Consider the following 19,288-nt stretch of genomic DNA (forward strand, 5'->3'; position numbering starts at 1 on the left):
TCACTTCTGGTTCTTCTATGGTATATGTCTCCAACCATTTTTTTTGTCATAGTTTTGTCTTCTCGGTTATCGGAAAATGTACTTTTCAAACCCTTTCACTTCTAGTTTGCAGGTTTTGAAGAGAAGCACGTACTTCGTGTGTGACACCTGTGACACTTCTGTCGCTGTCTTCGAATTTTATTAATATCAACGACTAGCCTGCGTGCCCGGTGTTGCACGGGCTACTTAAAAAATGAAAGAGATGTCCAATTGATGTTTTTGTATTACTCTGACATCAGTTTCTAAAGCGCTAAGAAGTAAATAAATACGCGTAATGCAAGGTTTGCAAAACACCAGTAGAGCATATTTTTGTCAAAATTCTCTTTAATGTTAATCATAGTTATCAATGATACAAGTTATGAGTATTTTCAATTAGCACAAAAGATGAAAATATATGCATTATCAACTATAATCTCTGGTCACTTTAAACTGAATTAAATCTGATAGACTATATCTGAAATATTTATGTACCATTACGATCATCTTTTTACATAAAATGACACATACATTTTGATTGATTATGTGAAACTAAAGCACCAAGACAAAATAAATACCAATAAGCATTAATTAAATACCAAGTCATCAGATTCCAAGATAGCTTTAGTTAAAATCCTTAAAAACAATTTTTTTGTTCAACTCTGTTTCACTTAAAGAAATCCAAACAATCTTAATTTAACATGTTCTTTTAACGATACAAACTGTATTTCAAAAATAGAAACAGGAAAGAAAAAGAAAGTTATTGCAATTCGAAAACTCACCCATGTAACGGGAAAAAGTTCAACAAAATAAACATAATTAGTCGCACATCCTAAATGTATCAAAATATGAGGCCGGTGAATGATAAACTTACACTACAATCAATAAACATAGCTAAAGAAACAACTTTTATATGAGGAAAAGAGTTAAGAACGTTGAATGTAAAAAATAAAAAAAGGACAGACGATAAAATAAAGGCTATATCCGAATAGAGCAACCAATTTTCAACTAATTTGAAATGAAATTCTGGATGGAAACGTTGTTTTAAGATTTGGACAGCAGCCAAAAAAATCTCTTTTAAAACAATTATTAGAATTTTATTTGCTCATACGCAAAATGGCAACAGGAAAGAAATAAAAATTCCTGAATAACGTTATGTTAATTAACGTTTTAATTAATGTCTCCGCTAATTAAGGTCGTACAATTACGAGATTGGTTCTATTGTTTTCTTTGGAAAATTTCGAATTGATCGGTATCTCGTTCGACTCTCGATTCGCAGCGGTTCTCGAGGAGATCGATCTTCAGACAGACAGACAGACAGACAGACAGACGGACGCGAACAGATTTTAATATTATAGTGGACTATAGAGCGATAATTATTTGACGCAGTACCAAAATCTTGTAATGCTTCTGAAGCAATTGCTGCAGCACATCGCACATCTGTCAGAAATGCCGAACTGGTAGCACACTCTTGATAACGTTGGCAGAGAAAGCCTTATTTGTTCCACTTTTGAATTGACATCAACACCAAAAAAAGATGATGGCTCTGTTGGTCTTGATGGGAGTTGTAAATTTTTCTTCTTCTGGAATTGAAACAAAACTTTGCTGTTCCTCATCAGTGTTACTACAGCATCTCGTTACGGAAGTGAAAATCTGAAAAAAATATTGACCCTGTCATTCAACGAAATGCCTATTTTTGCCACCCGGAAAATATTCTCTTAACAGTGATTACTGATGAACGAGATACATCAGAGAACTGACTTGGCGAAGATTTTGAATGCCAATAAGAGAATTCTATAATTTATGGATTAACTTTAATGCATCAGACTACTCTGATGTTATCAACCGGCAAGAATGTGCAATAACTGCCACCCCTCTTCTATTTTAGCTGGCATATCTAATGAAAGTCTTCAACAATAGATTGAAAACACCAACGCCGATTTTGCGTTCGTTTAGTTCCCCTGTCACACTTGGTGGTGGAACGCTGTGCTAAAATGGTGACAGAAGCTTCTTTGTGATTAGTCAATCGGCAAGAGATGGCTTCATATGAGCAAAAATCAAATCTCGAAGTATCATGTCCTCGTTTGAATCAAAAAGAGATTTCATGAATGGATGTGACGAACTGACTATTTTCTGTGGCTTTAACTAACTGATACTTTTCAAGTCCCTCATTTTGTGAAATATTGATGTTTATATGTCAGAGTGACTGTGTGTGAATAACAATACATTCATTGTAACCAATGCACTTCCCTGTTTTTTTAGTTAATACAACTAAATCATTTTGATAGTTTACTTCTAATGTAAAATGAATAATACATTTATACTTAATACACGTGGCTCGGCAGATGGAAAAGGTAGAATGGAACTCGAAATGCAGCCACCTCTTTTTAGTGGATGCTGGGCTGTTAATGTAATAAAGTTTAATTTCACTTCCGTTTAAAACTACATTCTGTACAGGTGTTGTAAAAAAGAAAACTGTTCTTTAAAAGAATATATATAGCAATGTGCAAAAAAGCTTTCAGAAAGTCAGTTTTTGGTTAATTTTGCGAAACTTAACGGCTTATTTGCGAACTTAATGGTGCAAAGACTGTAAATAATTGTGAAGATACATGAAAAGAGTGTTCAAAGGAAGCATTTTAACCGTATTATAACAAAAATTTTAAGCACTAGTATTTTCATAAAAAGTTTGGAAAATTGACCTTTTTTTCTATTTTTGGAGAAATTCAAGCCGTGGTAGGACCCTCAAAGAGTTGTTTAAACTTGGTAATATTTTACATGTGTGTTGTACTTACACATGCACAGCTTTTGGCAAGTATTCCAAATTAAGATTCAAAATTTCGTTTTTTTCGATCCACCCTACTGAGCATCCTCTTTCAGTTGAAATAGGAAGCTAAAATTCCTCCGGTATATTACTATGCACAAGTGTGAAAATATTGAGGGGTGTCCTGGTATCTGGGAGAAACTTTTTTTTACATGTATTTTTGAATCACCCTAATATAGAACTGAACTTGTATTGCCTCGCATTTAGTGTCAATCAAGCGAGACATTAAAAAAATTATCAGAATTCGGTTTTTGAATTAAAATTAGAGTTTTGTAATTACGACTGTCAATTATTATATTTTAATGAATACTACACTAATTAATAGCCAAAGGTACTAAAAGGGGGGCACGTAGCAGGTTGTATGTTTAAAAATTAGGAAATTAGTTTTAGTACGTTTATATGATTGATTTAAAATTGTCTAAACGTTTCTGAAAAATATGACTTTTTTTTTTTATAACGCCATTTCAGTTGCACTTTTGTTTCAACTGCAGACCAATGTAGATTTCTAAATCTGTAAAATAACTGGAAAGAAATTCTTGAATGTGTTAAACTAATCAAAAATAAAAACCCGTCAACAAGAAAAGCAAGTATTTCAACACTCAAAAAACTCTAAATGCTAATTAAATTACTTTGCAGAGGTGCCAAGAAGTACCAAAACTTCAACTACTAGATTCTCTAATGGGTTGAAAACCTCTCTCGAGTATAATTCCATCCCTCCGTAGCGCCCCCACCAACGCTCTTTAATAAAACCCCGCCAGTGGGGCTATCCGGTCACTTTACCGACACCGCTACCGACACTTCGACATCTGTTTCACGCGACAAATCTCCAGTCTCTCAAAAAAATAAACGGGGCCAGCTTTTCCGAGATGATTTCGCTGCTAAAGTTACTCTTGACATTTGCTGTATTTGATGTAACGTTTTCATCGCCAGTATTGCAGGTATTATTGCTTTGCTTCTAATTGTTTAATTATTTTTCATGCTTTGATACATAAGATATAATAACATGTTGCATAATAGTGTTGTTTTTATTTTCATCTATCCGTCTTCGTATTTTAATTATTACTTAATTAATATTCCGAAGTACGAATGAATAGAAGAAATTTAGGCATTCAGGAGCCACGCTGGTTAACTTTGCGCCACTTAATTAAAAAAAAAAGTATATTAGGCTTTTTAAAAAAAACTAGAAGGTTCTAATGCTGCAGCCTCCTTGACAAGGATATGAAACAAGTTTGATCCTCTTTTATTTCCAGAAAGACAGAAAAAGTTGGTAAAATTGTTTGCAAGTAATTATGTTATTCCAAAATTCTGAAATTACGTTTAGAAGCTATTTTTTAAGTTGTGGAAAATTCTCTTCCTACATTGAATTATTCTATGGAATATTGCATGTGATAGAAATCTTGTAATGCTGTGAAGTACAAAGGTTTTTTTTTTTTTTAAATTATTAATCTTATTTTGGTGCATTAAAATTGCATTACTTCTGTGGGAAAAAAATGCATCCCATTTTTGACGCAGTTCAAAGATACTTTAAATGGCAGGATAGCTTTGAATTAGGCAATATTAATTCATTTTAAACGGATTTAAAAGCTGTGATCTATCAATATAGGATAACTATACAATATTTAATGAATTTTTCTTTCCCTTTTATACCAACTAATATAGTAAAGCTTCTTTTAGTTCCTTTATTTCGTTTTGTTTCCTTAGTATTTAATATTTTAAAAAATGCACTTCATTTGGTCTTGTTCAAATTAACCGAATTGAAATATTTTAACTGTTTAATAAAAGTCTACTTTTCCGTTCTCAGTTATGGAATTGTGTTCAGTAAACTATTAAATTTGCTATTGCAACGTTCTTTTTTAAATGATGAATTTCGAAAGAAATCTATTAATTTTCTTTTTAAGGAAAGAAAACTTCCTCCCTCTTTAAACTATTTTTGTAACGCTTTTTCGGATTTCTGTACGCAACAAAATTTGACTTTTTTCTCTTTGTCTTCTTTTGTATTCTTTAAATCAATCACAAATGAATCGAGACTAAAATTTAAAATTCCTTAATTGTGCAATATCGATTTATTACTAATGGTTTAATTTACAATTTTAATATTTCGCCATTTCATTTTTAATATTGAAAACATTTATGTTCGAACTGATTTCAGGAAAAAATTTCTGTTTTGTCTTTTTTTTAGAATTTGTAAAATTTATGATTTTGTGTACGAGTCATTATTTCTTGAATGCATTTACATCAAATATTGCATCTCCTTACTACCGAACTGTTCTAACGAAGTTAAAGCAATAAAAAAACAAACGTTTTTGAAGTTCAAACATTTTAAAGTCAAAGAAGCTCACACTGGTAGTAAAACAACGGAAGTAATGGGACACAAGTAACGTCATAACATTCTAGTGATAATTTGCCAAATTTGAAGCGAAAAATTATGTGCCAAGCTCAGTGACAAACGTGCATGAATACCGTGCAGCTCAAGATTGTTGGTGCTTCGTTTTTGACGAATCCAAATCAAAATCAGCTAAAAACAAGATAAACATGGGTTTCTGTAATCAAGGTTCCTTTCGTGAAGCGACTCTTTTGGCTTGCAATAAGAAATAAATTTCAATTGAAATCTGGCGCCTAACTCCCAGATGATGTGTGTGTTATGGAAGTCTTGATTTGCTTGTCGTGTTCCCTCCCTCTACACTTCCTACGTATTTGATGTCTTTGACACTTCCACCGAGTGCAAAAAATACTGATTCACACTTGCATTTTTAACTGCAAACACGTTTCTTTTTTTTTTTTGAAAGGAATATCTCTGTTAACGCAAAAGAAGCTAATCAAGTGGTAGTCACAGGGGGAATTTTTTTCAAATTTTCCGAAAATATGTAGAGTTCTCTAAAAACAAATTATTATCCGCATAATAGAAGTAACATATAAATATACAGGAGAAGCAATTTGCCTTTTAATTTTCCTCACCAGGAAAGTGCGTGCGTGTAAAGCTAGTAATTAAATAAATATTGGAAACTTAAAAATAGAAAGTAGAGTTTTGAAATTGAGAAAATGTGTGTCTGTCGGTCTATCTGTTTGTCGGTTTGTCAGTCCTCCTTCCCTCAATAACGAAAAAAAAATTTTTTCGTTCACAAGATCTCGGCAAAGAGACCTTAACCCCACGTTTCACTCTTTGAATTCGGGGAAAAAAAAGTTTTTCTATTGGGTTTTGTTTTCCTTATTTCTTCAACGTTTGTTTTTGTTCTTATAGTTGAAGATAGTTATCTAAGTAAATAATTTATTAGTCGGATTATTCAATTGTGATTGTTCTTGATAATGTTTATATTATAGCATTCTTTATGTGGCGAAACACTTTAAATTGCAGGGGGAAAATCGCTTCACTCGCTAAAGGGCAGGGTTACGGCAGCGTGGTTGCTTGGCTCGGTAAGCGGTGAACTATGTAGTTGAAGGATTACTTTCAGTTTTAAAGCTATCATTAATATTTTTATATATTTCGGCGAATAGTTTTAAATTCCAAAGAGACTTTAATAGGTCTTTTGAAAAGGGGTGTACGCATTTTAGTTGAAGAAAAATGATCATTTCACATCAGAAGGGGGGCGGCGGTGTGGATTTTGTTTTTGTTCAAAGGACTTCCTTTAAATTCTCAGCCGCAGTGCCGTGCGGGTACTGCCAGTGAAATATAAACGTTTAAAGCAATTAATTTTTCACTGCGCATGAGCGAAAGATAGAAATTTATAACGTTTATAATCCAAAGCACAGATGTATTCTACAACTCATTAAAAAAATTCCACCTCAATATCTTTAAAATTTAAAAATTATTAGCGATCTAATGAGCCGAATTTTCTATTATTCTTGGATAGGCGAGGAATGGTAAGGGGTCGTTCACAAACTGGCAATCCTTTCCTGCTATCGTTTTAGAATGATTCATGATAAAAACGGATTATTTGCGAACGATCCCTGGCAATTCGTCGTCTGGCCAAGAATCACTAAAGTTCGGCTTATTAGATCCCTGATAACGTTTTAGATTTTAAAGTTATCAAGCTGGAATTTTTTAATGAAATGTAGGATATATTTAGGCTTTCAATTATGAAGGTTATAAGTTGCTCTCTTTCGCGCATGCGCAGGAAAAACTAATTGACTTAGACATTCATATTTCATTAAATTTTCAATATTTTAACTTCAAATTTAATTATTATGTTTCTCTAATAAATATATTTCTCTGCAGTCAAATATTCTGAAAGTTTAGTCACGTTTGACGGAAAACTCTGCGTGATATAAACCGAAAACCTTCAAAAAAATTGCATTTTTGAAAGAAATGCTTATATCTCCGTGGGTATATGAAATACTTTCACGAAAATAGAAACATAAAATCTAGATGGGTTTTTAATTTATTTCAGAAATTTATAGCTTATTCCCCGTTTACAATGAAAAATTATCAAAAACCTTTTTTTGTTTCTTCAATTTGTTGTTCGTCCCCTAAATGAATAGTAGATTTAATTTTTTTTTTGGAACATGGCAGCTGGAGTATATCTTTTATGTGAAAAAAATTAGAGTAATTGGTCTTTCATTTCTCGAGAAATCCGTTAAAATATGAAGTTTTGAAAGTGACCCAATACTTTTGGTCATATGGTGTATGTGTTAAAGTTGCAGGATACGTTTCTTAAAATCTAAGTTTTATTTAATACGCTACAGTAAACCCTTATTAATCCGAACTCTGGCAGACCGGACTTCGGTTAATTCGGACAGCCATTTAGATGCACATACTGTATAAATAAAAGGCGAGTTACTACAGCAACGCATTTTTGCAGACCTGTGTTATGTAATGTACAGTTGATTCCAAAAGTCTTCGTACACCTACGACTTTCAACGAAATAGGCCCCAATCAATTGGTTAGAATTAATATTTCGGAATAGGTATTTAATTATAAGATTTATGATCAATGTTTAACAAAACTACAAGAAAAGTTTTTAAAAAATATTAAAACTTAGTTTTCTAAAAATCAAAAACCAAAAAGTGCCGGAAATTTTATCTCACAAAAGTCTTCGTACACTTTATAAAATGTTTATATATTATTGAATAATCTAACTTTTGATTAAGTTATTAATTAGTAGAATATCATACAGTATTCATAACACCTTTTAAACGTCTGGGAATAGATTTCATTCTTTTTCTTTCTTTTTTTTTGCGTAATTTCTGAGTAAGTGTTCTACCACACTTCGAGTCTTACTGTTTCTTGCTCTATTTTCGTTTTAAAGCCCTATTTTGGTAATCTAGCCTCCAGATATCTCTAAATACGTTATATTAAGTTAAAATCTGGAGATTTAGGGGATATTTTCTAAACTTTAAGACAATTTTCGTGGCACTAGACGCAAATGTTGAAAACCGTGTGCTTCTTATCGTTATCTTGATAAAAAACAAAGTTGTGTCCAATAACCAAATTTTTGGCTAAGAGTTCAAAATTGGTTTTTAAAATATTTAAAGGAACAGCATGATTCATTATTTCATCAAAAATTTACAAACTACCAAGTCCTGATGCTGATATGCACCCTCAAACTAGAACACCTCCACCGTCCTGATTAGCTGATCCAAATAAGTTCTTAAGATTAAGTGCCTAATTTTTTCTTCTACTTACAGTTATACAACAATTTAACCAAAAATGTTGAATAAATTTTTATCTGTAAGTAAGACGTGATTCTAAAACGTTTTTAGCTTATTTATAATTGATTTTGTGACGAAAAGCGTAAGCTTTCTGTTTTTCGCACGACCAAGAAAATTTCTGCGGGAAGAGGTCCCATTTAATCCAGCTAATCAGAGAACTTGGCGAACAATTTTAGGTGAAAATTAAATGTAATATGTTTCATTTAACTCTGCAGAAACGTTTACAGCACTCAAATGTGTATTTTTCTTAAATTTTTTAACTTTAAATTTCCGATCACGTTCTGTCAACTTTGCCGGTTGACCTTTTCTTACCTTGTTTTCGGTCCGATTCCTTTCTTTAAAGCATTTTATCAAGCACTTTACTATACAAACAAATAAATAACTAATTTAGAGACATTTCAAACCAATTTACCACTACTGTGGGAAAAAAATTTAAATTTTGAATGGTGTTTGCGGTTTTTTACGAATACCAGCCATTTTACACTAATAAGCACAATATTAAGGAATAAATAAACAAAAAATTAAAGCCAAATGACTTAAAAAGGTCAACACAATGCAAAAATATTAATAAAACGGCATATGATAATTTTAATCATGAATTTATTCGAAAATATTTGAGTGTACGATGACTTTTGTGGCGTGTCATTTCTCTGTATCTTCGTTTTCTGACCCATTTCAAGAAGAAGATCCGTCAATATTTTGAAAAAACCAATTGGTTGTATGTAGAATGATATAGGAATGATGTGAAAAAATATTGGACTTCATATTCGAATTCAGTTTCGAGTTATTTTGGTTTTACTAAAAAATTTCAAAGTGTACGAACACTTTTGGGAGCTACATACTATACTTAATTTTCTCTTATGCATTTTTATATTTGATTCTCTAGAGTTCGAAATGCAACTTTTACTGTGTATTGTAAATTCTTTATGTATCTTGACTCATTTTATATGTCATTTTGTTTAAACCGTACTTTCATCCGTCGTCCGAATTAAAGACTTTCTATTGTTCATACAAAAACATAAAATGCATTGTTACCACTTTCATAGCTGCAATTCTGTACCTCAGAGCCAGACTAGCGTAAGTCCAAACATTGTGATTTTTCGTTTATTAGTGCATTGCATGTAAAATTCTATTCCGCATCGAGCCGTGCGAACGTAGTTCTAAAAAGAAATAAAAATCTTTCGTTATTATTTACCAGTTTTAAAACGAGAGCGCTCCCCATTCTTCGTATGCGAAAGACAAACGTTTTCGCTCTCTCCTGTAAAGGAGCAATTATGAAACTTACATTCTCGAACGCCAAAAAAAAAAAAAAAAAAAGGACCGAACCGTTCAAATTTTAATTTTAAAGCCCGAAAATGGCATTGAACGGCTCTTTCTATCCGAAATAGTTTTCCGAGAAGTTCGATTTTGGCGCCATACGAAAGCCCGAAAAAAATACCCATAGAGTCCCCAAAGTACTTTTAAGCCTAATGAAACTCTATTTTCATATCGGAAATCTATCGTTTGCGCGATCTCATTTTAAATTAGCGTTCAGTAGGTTGCGACATTTGTTACCCCCCAGTTGTCACTAAATAAAATTTATTTTTGTTTTGAGGTAAAAATTTCCCCTTTTGATTATTATTTGGCGATTTATCTTCTCTCTTTTTTTTAGGATGTTAGTTGTATTTATAGAGGGTTGCGTTTAATTAATTCGGGAATTTTTGATTTGCCGTTTTCTTTCTTTAAGAATGATTATTTTGACAGAAAATTTTGATGTATTTTTTTTTCTCCAATTGAAGCCTGATTGTTAAACACGCATCATTTGACCTAACTTTTTTTTCGAGGTGGACCGTGCAAAGCCGGGCAATGAAGCTAGTAAGTAAATATGTAAATATAATTAGGAGCGTAAATGTACGTCCATAAGTACTAAATACTAATTATTCTAACACTTTTTATGCCAATAGATGCAATAGTACGATTAAAATAGCGGTTTGTCAGCTACAAATACCGATGCTGTGAATCAGAGTTGCCCTAAATGACTGTATAAAATTCAAAAATGGTTAACAATCCCATTGGATTCGTTGCTTTGATTTAAAGCTTTGATATTACGCGAAGGACATTCAATGTTGATCTTGTTACGAAATGAATAAAACTTGATGCCGTTTGACATGTTTTTGAAAGTTTTGAAACGACATGCTTAAATACAAAGCGTGGAATTCAAATACAAGGTGCCTAATTACTACTGAATGCCGTGAAAAGCAATGGAATCGAGCACGTTTCGTTAATTAACTACGGTATTATGTAGAATCTTTAGCTCTATTCTGAGTAAATAAAGTTATCAGAACATTTGAATAAACAGTTTATACGAAAACAGTTTGCCACGTAAATATACATGATTTAAATTTCCATTACCCTAATAATCACATGTCTTTCAGAAACTTCCATTCCTTTTGGTTAACCAATACACTAGTATTTGCGACGAATTTTGATCAAAATTTGTGTTGAAATATTGTACGATAAAATTTTTATTCCTGTAAACAGTTATCGAAACCTTTTTTGGTGATTAAGTTCATGAAAAATATTGCTGTTTAAGAATTATAAATCAAAAAAAGGTCATGCACAATACTAAGTGTAATTCGGAAAAACCCAACGTAGAAAATAGCTTTTTAAAGTTTTTGAACTCTTTATTTATTTTCTAAAACATTTTTTTTCTTTGTAAACCATTACATTCGAACCAACTCATCATCTTCTTTGTTTTTAATGTGCACTCCTGTTTGTGAAAATTGCAACACCACGAAGGACTTACGCGAGAAGCTGAAAATTGCAGGAATTGTAAAGTAGGGCATGATATGCTAATTATTAGAATTGCAGACCGGTAGCGCATGCTGAGGCTGAGCAGCTCCCTCTGAACGGCGGATTGAACCGAATATAAATAGACGGCTGTAGCGAGGCGGGTATGATTATCGGTGGTTATGTGTTGGAGTAAACGTTAACTAAATCCTTACTATGCCTCTTCGACGAAAGAAAGCGAAATTTGATCCAATTTCGGAGTTTGAACGGGGCAGAATCGTCGACCTTCGTGAAGCTGGATTATCTTATCGTGCAGTAGCCGCTCGTGTGCAGCGTAGCAGCAGCACAATCATGTGTGCTTGGAAGCAGTGGACGGACGAGGGCCGGACAGCTCGGAAATCCGGGAGTGGACCCTGAAATGGGACGTCAGCTCGCGATGACAGACACCTGGTGCGTATGGCGCTGACGGATTGCACAGCTTCTTCTAGACAATTGGCAGCACAGTGGTCAACAGCTACAGGTGTTTCATTGTGTGCTTCATCAATTCGGAGACGTCTGCTGCAGCGTGGGCTGCGCGCAAGTATTCCTTTATACAGGATTCCTCCTAGCAAAACCATCGCCGCCTGCGGCTACAATGGGCCAATGTGCATAAGAGGTGGCGTGCTGATTGGCAGCATGTCGTCTTTTCTGACGAATCCTGCTTCCGTTTGTGGCAACATGATGGCCGAATTCATGTCAGGTGCTATGCCGGTGAACGGCACATTCCGGAGTGCATTATCGAACGCCACAGTGGACGAACATCCGGAGTTACTGTCTGGGGTGCCATAGCATATCATGGACGATCACAATTGCTACGAATTGTGGGCAATTTGAACAGTACCCGATACATAAACGAACTTTTACAGCTCCAAGCTATTCCTTTCCTGCAAAGATTGCCAGGGGCTGTATTCCTGCAGGATAATGCCCGTCCACATGTCGCCAGGACTGTTAACTCCTTCCTTGATTCGCAGCACGTACAGCTTCTTCCTTGTCCTGCATATTCCCCGGATATGTCACCGATTGAACATGTGTGAAATTTCGTTGGGCGGCGTCTCGCTCGTTATCCTCGTCCTGTTGCTTCGACAAACGAACTTTGGTTGCGCATACAAACAATAGGGAATGCTCTTCCGCAGGCAGATATTCAAACTTTGTTTCACTCCATGCCGAGTCATATAGCAGCTTTTATTGCGGCGCGTGGTGGCCACACAAAATACTAATTTCTATCTCTTTTTATTGTTTGTTTGGTTTGAAAACATAATCATTTATTTGTACCATTACCACTCAATTGTGTATGAAATTTCATTCAACTATGATGCTTCCTTCATGGTGTTGCAATTTTCACAAACAGGAGTGTATTGCATTTGCATGAATATGATTGATTTGAATGATTGATGAAAATGATTTTTTTCTTTGTTTTTATAACAGAACTATCATTTCCCTCTTAAACAGTATTTGTTCCTTATAACTATCACTGTTTATTAATGAATGCAGCAACGAAAAACAAAAAAGCGCGAAAAAACGCCAATTCCAACTTTTCCCTATTTTTAGTTCTGAATCCAAAACGCGTTTCTTCAAATATCTCGTAAACTAATTTCTACAGATACTGCCGTGTACCTGCCCACGGCAGTATATTGCTCTGTAGGCTGACACAAAACTTTAGACAGAGCATTTTAAAACATTTTTATTGTTATTATTTGAGACAATTCTTAAACAATTTTTTTGTCATGGCAAAAAATTAAATTATCAATAAGGAATTTATAACAATGTCGTGTTCATCAACAAAACAAAAAAGTTATTTTTTAATTATTTTGTATGTATTTATATATTATATTGTGCATTTTTTAAATATTTAATGGTAGTTGCTTGCTTTAAAATCTTTTTTCCCTTACATATTTCTTCAAAAATATTCTGAATTTTGTGAATTGATCGCCTTGACCCTCATATCACTTAAACACTTGACGTGATAGATTAAAACTGAAACTCGATTAAAATTTTGGACTCGGAGGTCATATGTTAATCAAAATCATAGTACAGGACTAAATCAACCAAATCGCTGTTCTCTACTACAATTTGTGGAAAGACACAACATATTTTCAAAAAAGTTTTGAAATAGTTAACAAGTTATGGGAAACATGCAGGCTTAAAGTTTACATATACAAGTAAAAACAATAGAATAAATAAGAATTCAAAGTTTCGGTTAATGAAAAAATTGACGTTAGCAACAAAAGCGTATTTTTAGAAACTCATTGTCAACGCAAATTTTCCATTAAATCTGGAAGAAAAGGCCAGCATATTATGTCTGAAAAAATTACCCTTCGCCGTTCAGCGCAAAAATCCATTTACTTCTTGTATTTTGATGATATAGCTATGGAAAATATCAAGACATTGAATTCAGATTGAATCACTGGGAAACAGGCATATTGTTTTAACGTCCTGTCCAGATGCAGTTTACTATTACTTGTTTCGCTGTTTTAAATAAAAATTCAATGCTTCAGAAAATGCCAATCGACAAGAAATACTTTGAATGGAACATTTTAGCTTTAATGGAATGTTATTGCCGCTGCGCAAGCGAAGAATAAGCCATTGAAATGGCTTTTTCAGAAGCAATAGATTTGTTGAATTTCAAATGCGACGAAGAAAATGAAATATCTGAAAACATTTAAAAGAAAATTTTCTTCGGGACATGTTTTGGAACACTATTAAAATCAAGGCAATGTGTAACATATTTCTCTACCTGCATTTCAAGCCATTAGAGTTCCAGTATTAATAGCAAGGTTTTGAAGATGCTGCTTTTGCTCTAGGAAATGAAGATTTATAAAATGGATAGGAAATACAAAAAAAAACGGATTCGTTTTACAGTCGTGTGTAAGGAAACGATAAAAGGAAAAGTATTGTGATCAAAAGTAATCACACATTTTTATGCAAAATGAAATACTTTTGGCATTACTGTATGTAAAATGAAGTATTGGAAAATAAAACATTTTTGTCTTAAAAAATAGGCTTATTACAAGTTATTGGGATTGATATATAATTTTAAAAAGTTTTTATAAACAAATTTAATGAATTAGATTCAGCAAAGGTTCGTTAATTTTTCTTTTAGCTTCATTCAAATCAGGTACATACATTAATAAAAAAAAATTATAAAAAATATTATTCTGTTCAGAAGTATTTAAAGCTAAAGAACTCCGCCGAAGACTTTCTAATTTTAATCATCATAAAGCTAATGGGAGCATGAATTTCATTATTAAAACTTTCTTGTCAGGGAGAGGGGAACAGATAATAATTTGCTAAAAACTGGTCCTTCATGTGGTGCAAAACGTTATTATTTTTCTCCCTCTTTTGCTTTGATATTCTAGTGCTTTATTTTCTTAAACAAATCTTAAATTTGAAACAAAGGTAAAATAAATTTATGCAGAGATTATTTGTTTTTTTTTTCATGCTCTATTTTAAAGTTTAAATAATGGCACATAATTTTTCTCAGTCAAAAAATCAAACTGATCATATTTCTGTTATTAGAATCACATGACAGCAATATACATAAAAGAAATAATATTTTTAACATTGAATTTTACTCGGATGTATAGAAGTTAATAAAAGCGTAACTCGGAAAACAAGACTGCAAAATATAACAAAATAAGAAAAATGTATTTTGCACTAGTTTTTCATCCAAACTGCGTAATTAGTAAAAAATCTAAACATATTTTGAAATAATACAGGAGTATTAATTTGTACTGACCGTATGCGGTGAAAAATAAAGTTCAAAGGCCCAAATACAAAACAAAAATTACTATTTTTACTGAATATTTGAACCCTTACGTGTTTATTCTATCGATTCATTGGTGAGGCTTTGCTGAAAAGTACAAACTAAACCACGGGTAAAAATTGAACAATTTTCACACAATAAAACTTTTTCCAATTGAGAATTTAAATTAATCACTTTTACAGATTTTGCTGTCATAGAATTAAAAAAAAAAGAAGTTTAACTTAGGTTAGTATAAGGTAAACACACCAGTAGTGGCCAGTGCTTCAGTAGTGGCTACTTCATGTTTTATATTTGAAAAAATAATACTCCAGGTCTCCCAGTGGATAGAAAAGTGCATCAAACGAGCAGGAGGTATGACCAAGGAAGTTATGAGTTCTAATATCACTGGTATGACCTCCTTCACATTTGAATCCGTTGGGAAACCTGGAATCCCATTTTTTGAAATATAAAGCCTGAAGTGGCCATTACTGAAGCACTGGCACCTACTGGTGTGTTTACCTTATTTGATGTGAATTATAAACACTAAATTTTTCTTGATAAGCTAATTGCTATGATTATTTTTGTTGATTTTAATCATTCAAAACCCTAAGAAAAAATAATGACTGTACGACTTAGGTGTTCTATAGTTCTAACAAAGGTCGTGATTCAGATTGTTATGAGCATTCATTCAAAACTTATTTGGTTTCATCAAAGGAATCGTAAGTACGAGGTGTTCTATTAGAGAAGATTTGCGATCCAGATTATCCTGATCGCTCTTTCAAAACTTATTTGACGTGAAAGAAAGATAAACAGTCAATCCTACAAAGTTATCAGCAAACAAGGTTTTAATATTTTCATAAGCAAACTTTCAGATTATCATTATTTTTTGTTTTTATTGACTGCATAAATTCATTTTTAAATTATTTTCATTAACGATTTTTTTAACCAAATATTTATCATACTTTTCAGCATTTATGCCAAATTTTCATTCATTAAAAAAATCTTAATTTTTCACCAGTATTTTCCTTAAACAGAGAATTAGGTTAGTAAACAGGGAAAAAACCATTTATTTTCATACATGTAGAAGACAAATAATTTACAAATGTTTATACATTTTTTCTCCAGTACTAACATTTTTTTGAACATTACATTGTGAGAAAAAATTACTATTCAGTTTTTTTTTATGAGTCCGTATTTATTTTCTAAACAGAAGTTGAACCTAGAAAACTATTGATGCTTAGGTTCCTTTAATAGATAAATAAGTTAATTTTGAAAAACAAAAATGTTTCAGCGACTTAATGTTAAAGCAGGAGAAGTGTAGTTTTGAAAATTTCAGTTTTAAATTTCGTATTTGGTACGAAAAGTTTACCATTTAACATGTTATTGTGGATTCTTATTAATTTTTAGTAAGAAAACACTTCGAGTTTTTCGTTCTCTTAATTTGCTTATTGCCTTTCATCAATCTCTTTTCCTTGCAACTGTCATTTTCTACAATCAATTGCAAACATGGGAGTAGCATTTACCATAATTCTTCTTACTAATAGAAATAAGTAGGAGTAACAGCAAATATTTATATAATTAGTAGATGCATAGATGCAGAAAGTCCTTTTGTGTTGTATGAATTATACAGTGATGGGCGTGTGTGTATCGCTTGGGGAAGATAAGGAAAATAACATTTACAGATAGGGAAATCGCATCGATTACTAGGCTGTAACGTGTACCCCATTTTCTATGCAAAAAGTTTTATGAATATAGTACTCTAGTCAAAAACCGTGAAAGATTCTCCAGTATATCGAGGCTGAAAACTTCAAATTGCTGCTTAAGTGATTTAGATTTTTTGAAAAGTTCTTAAAAAAATCAATTTCAATACTACAATGCTTCAAACAATTCAATCGAACATAATTCAATTGAAGCATTTCGATGCTTCTTGTCTGATATATAATGAGCAAAAATTATAAATTTCAGAAGTTGGTTCACTTTTCAAAACCTGTTTAAAAATTCACAAGTAAAAATTTATTTATTTAAACTATCGGCTCAAAAAAAAAAGTAAAATATATACACAGATGAATGAAAAAAAAAATTGTGGTCACCACTTCCATGCACTTTTATTAAATAATAATCGACGCTTTTTAACAACTCAAAAGATTGAGCACTACACTTATTCAGGTAACAGATTACGATTAATGTACTTTTAGGCGATATTTTCATTTAATTTTGTAGTTCTACAGCTACATTGTTTTGTTTAAACATTTTCTTTTACTCCTCATTCTTAGTTGAAGGTTGTTTAAGTAGATATACAGTGCCCGCCGCTTATTAAAATCACATTTGTTCTGAGGACATTTGATTTTATAAAGCGGCTGATTTTATAAACCGGCACTCATGCACTGAAAAAAATAAAAGGTTTTTAAGTATAAATACTCTAAAAAAGAAATAAATTACGATTAGTTGTATTTTATTTTTAATCTAGTTGTATTGTATTATTTTAGTGCAGTTGCAAAATACAGTTGACATTTTAATTTACATAAGGTACATTTTTAAAATTCCTCAAAGGTCTTAAAATATTGACTTGTTGTTTGAATAAGAGAATTTGAAAGTAAAGATTGAGAAATCCCTAATTTAATTGCAGCATCACACTAACAACATTTAGGAAGCTTGTCATACTAATTCAAAATTTCGAAGTAATCTTTCACACTCAAGTCGTCATGACTTGCTAGCTAACAATTTTAAATCAATTGTAAAAATGAACTGTCAACCCCTGTAGATAGCTGAATGAGCACGAACTGATTAACTCACTGGTGAGTGAGCAGGGCTGCATGTCGAAACAGTTCTGCGAAGTGGAAACAGGCAGCACCAACTAAAAATATGGCTCTGAAACAGTTCTCTTGAGACTGCTTCATTCTCCTTCTTTTTTTTTCATTCAACTCCCCCCCCCCCCAAAAAAAAGGCGTACAACCTTCACCTTTTTTTTTGTTTATGCGGAATTTGTTGTTTTATTAATGATGCAATGTTTTAAATCCTTGAAAGAAAAAATAAAATCCTGGTTCTATTCAGAGAAGAATTAACATATGCTCTCCAAAAGTTTGATTTTATAAAACGGCGAGGATGATTTTATTAAAGCATGAACCTAACATGTTTCGATATAGAAATGAGTCTGTTCTTCCAGATTTGATTCTATTAAGCGGCTGATTTTATAATCCAGTGATTTCATTAGTGGCGGGCACTGTACCTAATGTTCCAGAAATATTCATACGAACTTGAAGGACGTGTACCGGGCGCTTTGAATCAAATAGAATTGCAGAGTCGGAAATAGATTCTTCACGGTTACCCATCTATGGGGGTCATAGCGCATTGAAATTTTTAAGGGGGGGGGTGTTTTTAGGGGTATTTTTCAGCTTTGGGGGTATCTTGCTTTTGTTGTGGCTCTTCACGTTATTTAGGGTTGTGCTCTTGTTCTTAGGGGGCGAGCACCCCTGGCTTCTTCAAGCTGTAGAGGGAGTTCAGAGGAAGTTCGAAAGCACAAAGCATTCCTTTTGGATTCCAAATGGCTGGAAAAAGCATGATTTGTTGCGCATGTAATCTTTTTGTTAAAAAATATGAATGTAAGAAAATTGTGTATATTTTCAATGTAATAAAACAGCCTGTGGCCAACAGAGTGGTGTTGTAGTTAGATGCTGGTCTCTTAGGCTCAAAGGTTCAGGTTTAAACCTAGCTCCAGTCTGAGGATTTCCAAGACACAGAAAATTGAGTGTCGATGTCACAAGATAATGCGGCCAAAATATCCCACTAATTACACGTTTGGCTTGAAGTGATTTTTGCAAAATTATGTTCCAAGTGTATTTTCGTGTCTTAGAGAACCCAGGTATCTCCATCTCATGGAAAAACATGGAGTCGGAATTTAAAAAACCGTTATAAAGAAGTATGCTTGTTTGGTGACTACTGCTTAGAGTCGCAAGCTCAATAATTTTTTGCCCTGAAAAAAGTTTCTTATTGGTAAAAGATCATGCATATGCTGCAGTTTTGCAATTTTTTCGGGCTTTAGCAGTGTTTATCACTCTTTTAAAGTTAATTGTTTCAAAACTTAGGTCCCTAAAGGGAGAACTTCAGTGCTTTTGTACCTTCGCTGAGCACCCTATACGGCATGAAAGAGTTATTTCCGAAATTGAAGTGCTGTGTAATTCCAAATTGTCTCAGTGTGACCTCTACACCTCCTGCAAGTTTAGCAAATAGTTTTGAGACATCCTGCATAATAATGCTAT

General features: G+C 32.9%; 1 protein-coding gene across 1 annotated transcript in view; it reads left to right on the forward strand.

The window, feature by feature from the left end:
• The first annotated feature begins 3,615 nt into the window (after positions 1-3,615).
• Positions 3,616-19,288, forward strand: part of LOC129222599 (corticotropin-releasing factor-binding protein-like) — a 77,677-nt gene continuing 62,004 nt past the window's right edge. The window contains exon 1 of the mRNA XM_054857114.1: positions 3,616-3,774. Within this exon, the coding sequence (XP_054713089.1) occupies positions 3,703-3,774 (72 nt within the window). The 5' untranslated portion in view covers positions 3,616-3,702. The remainder of the gene's footprint in view (positions 3,775-19,288) is intronic.

Source organism: Uloborus diversus, chromosome 5 (assembly GCF_026930045.1).
Source record: "Uloborus diversus isolate 005 chromosome 5, Udiv.v.3.1, whole genome shotgun sequence".
Taxonomy (NCBI): Eukaryota; Metazoa; Arthropoda; class Arachnida; order Araneae; family Uloboridae; genus Uloborus; species Uloborus diversus.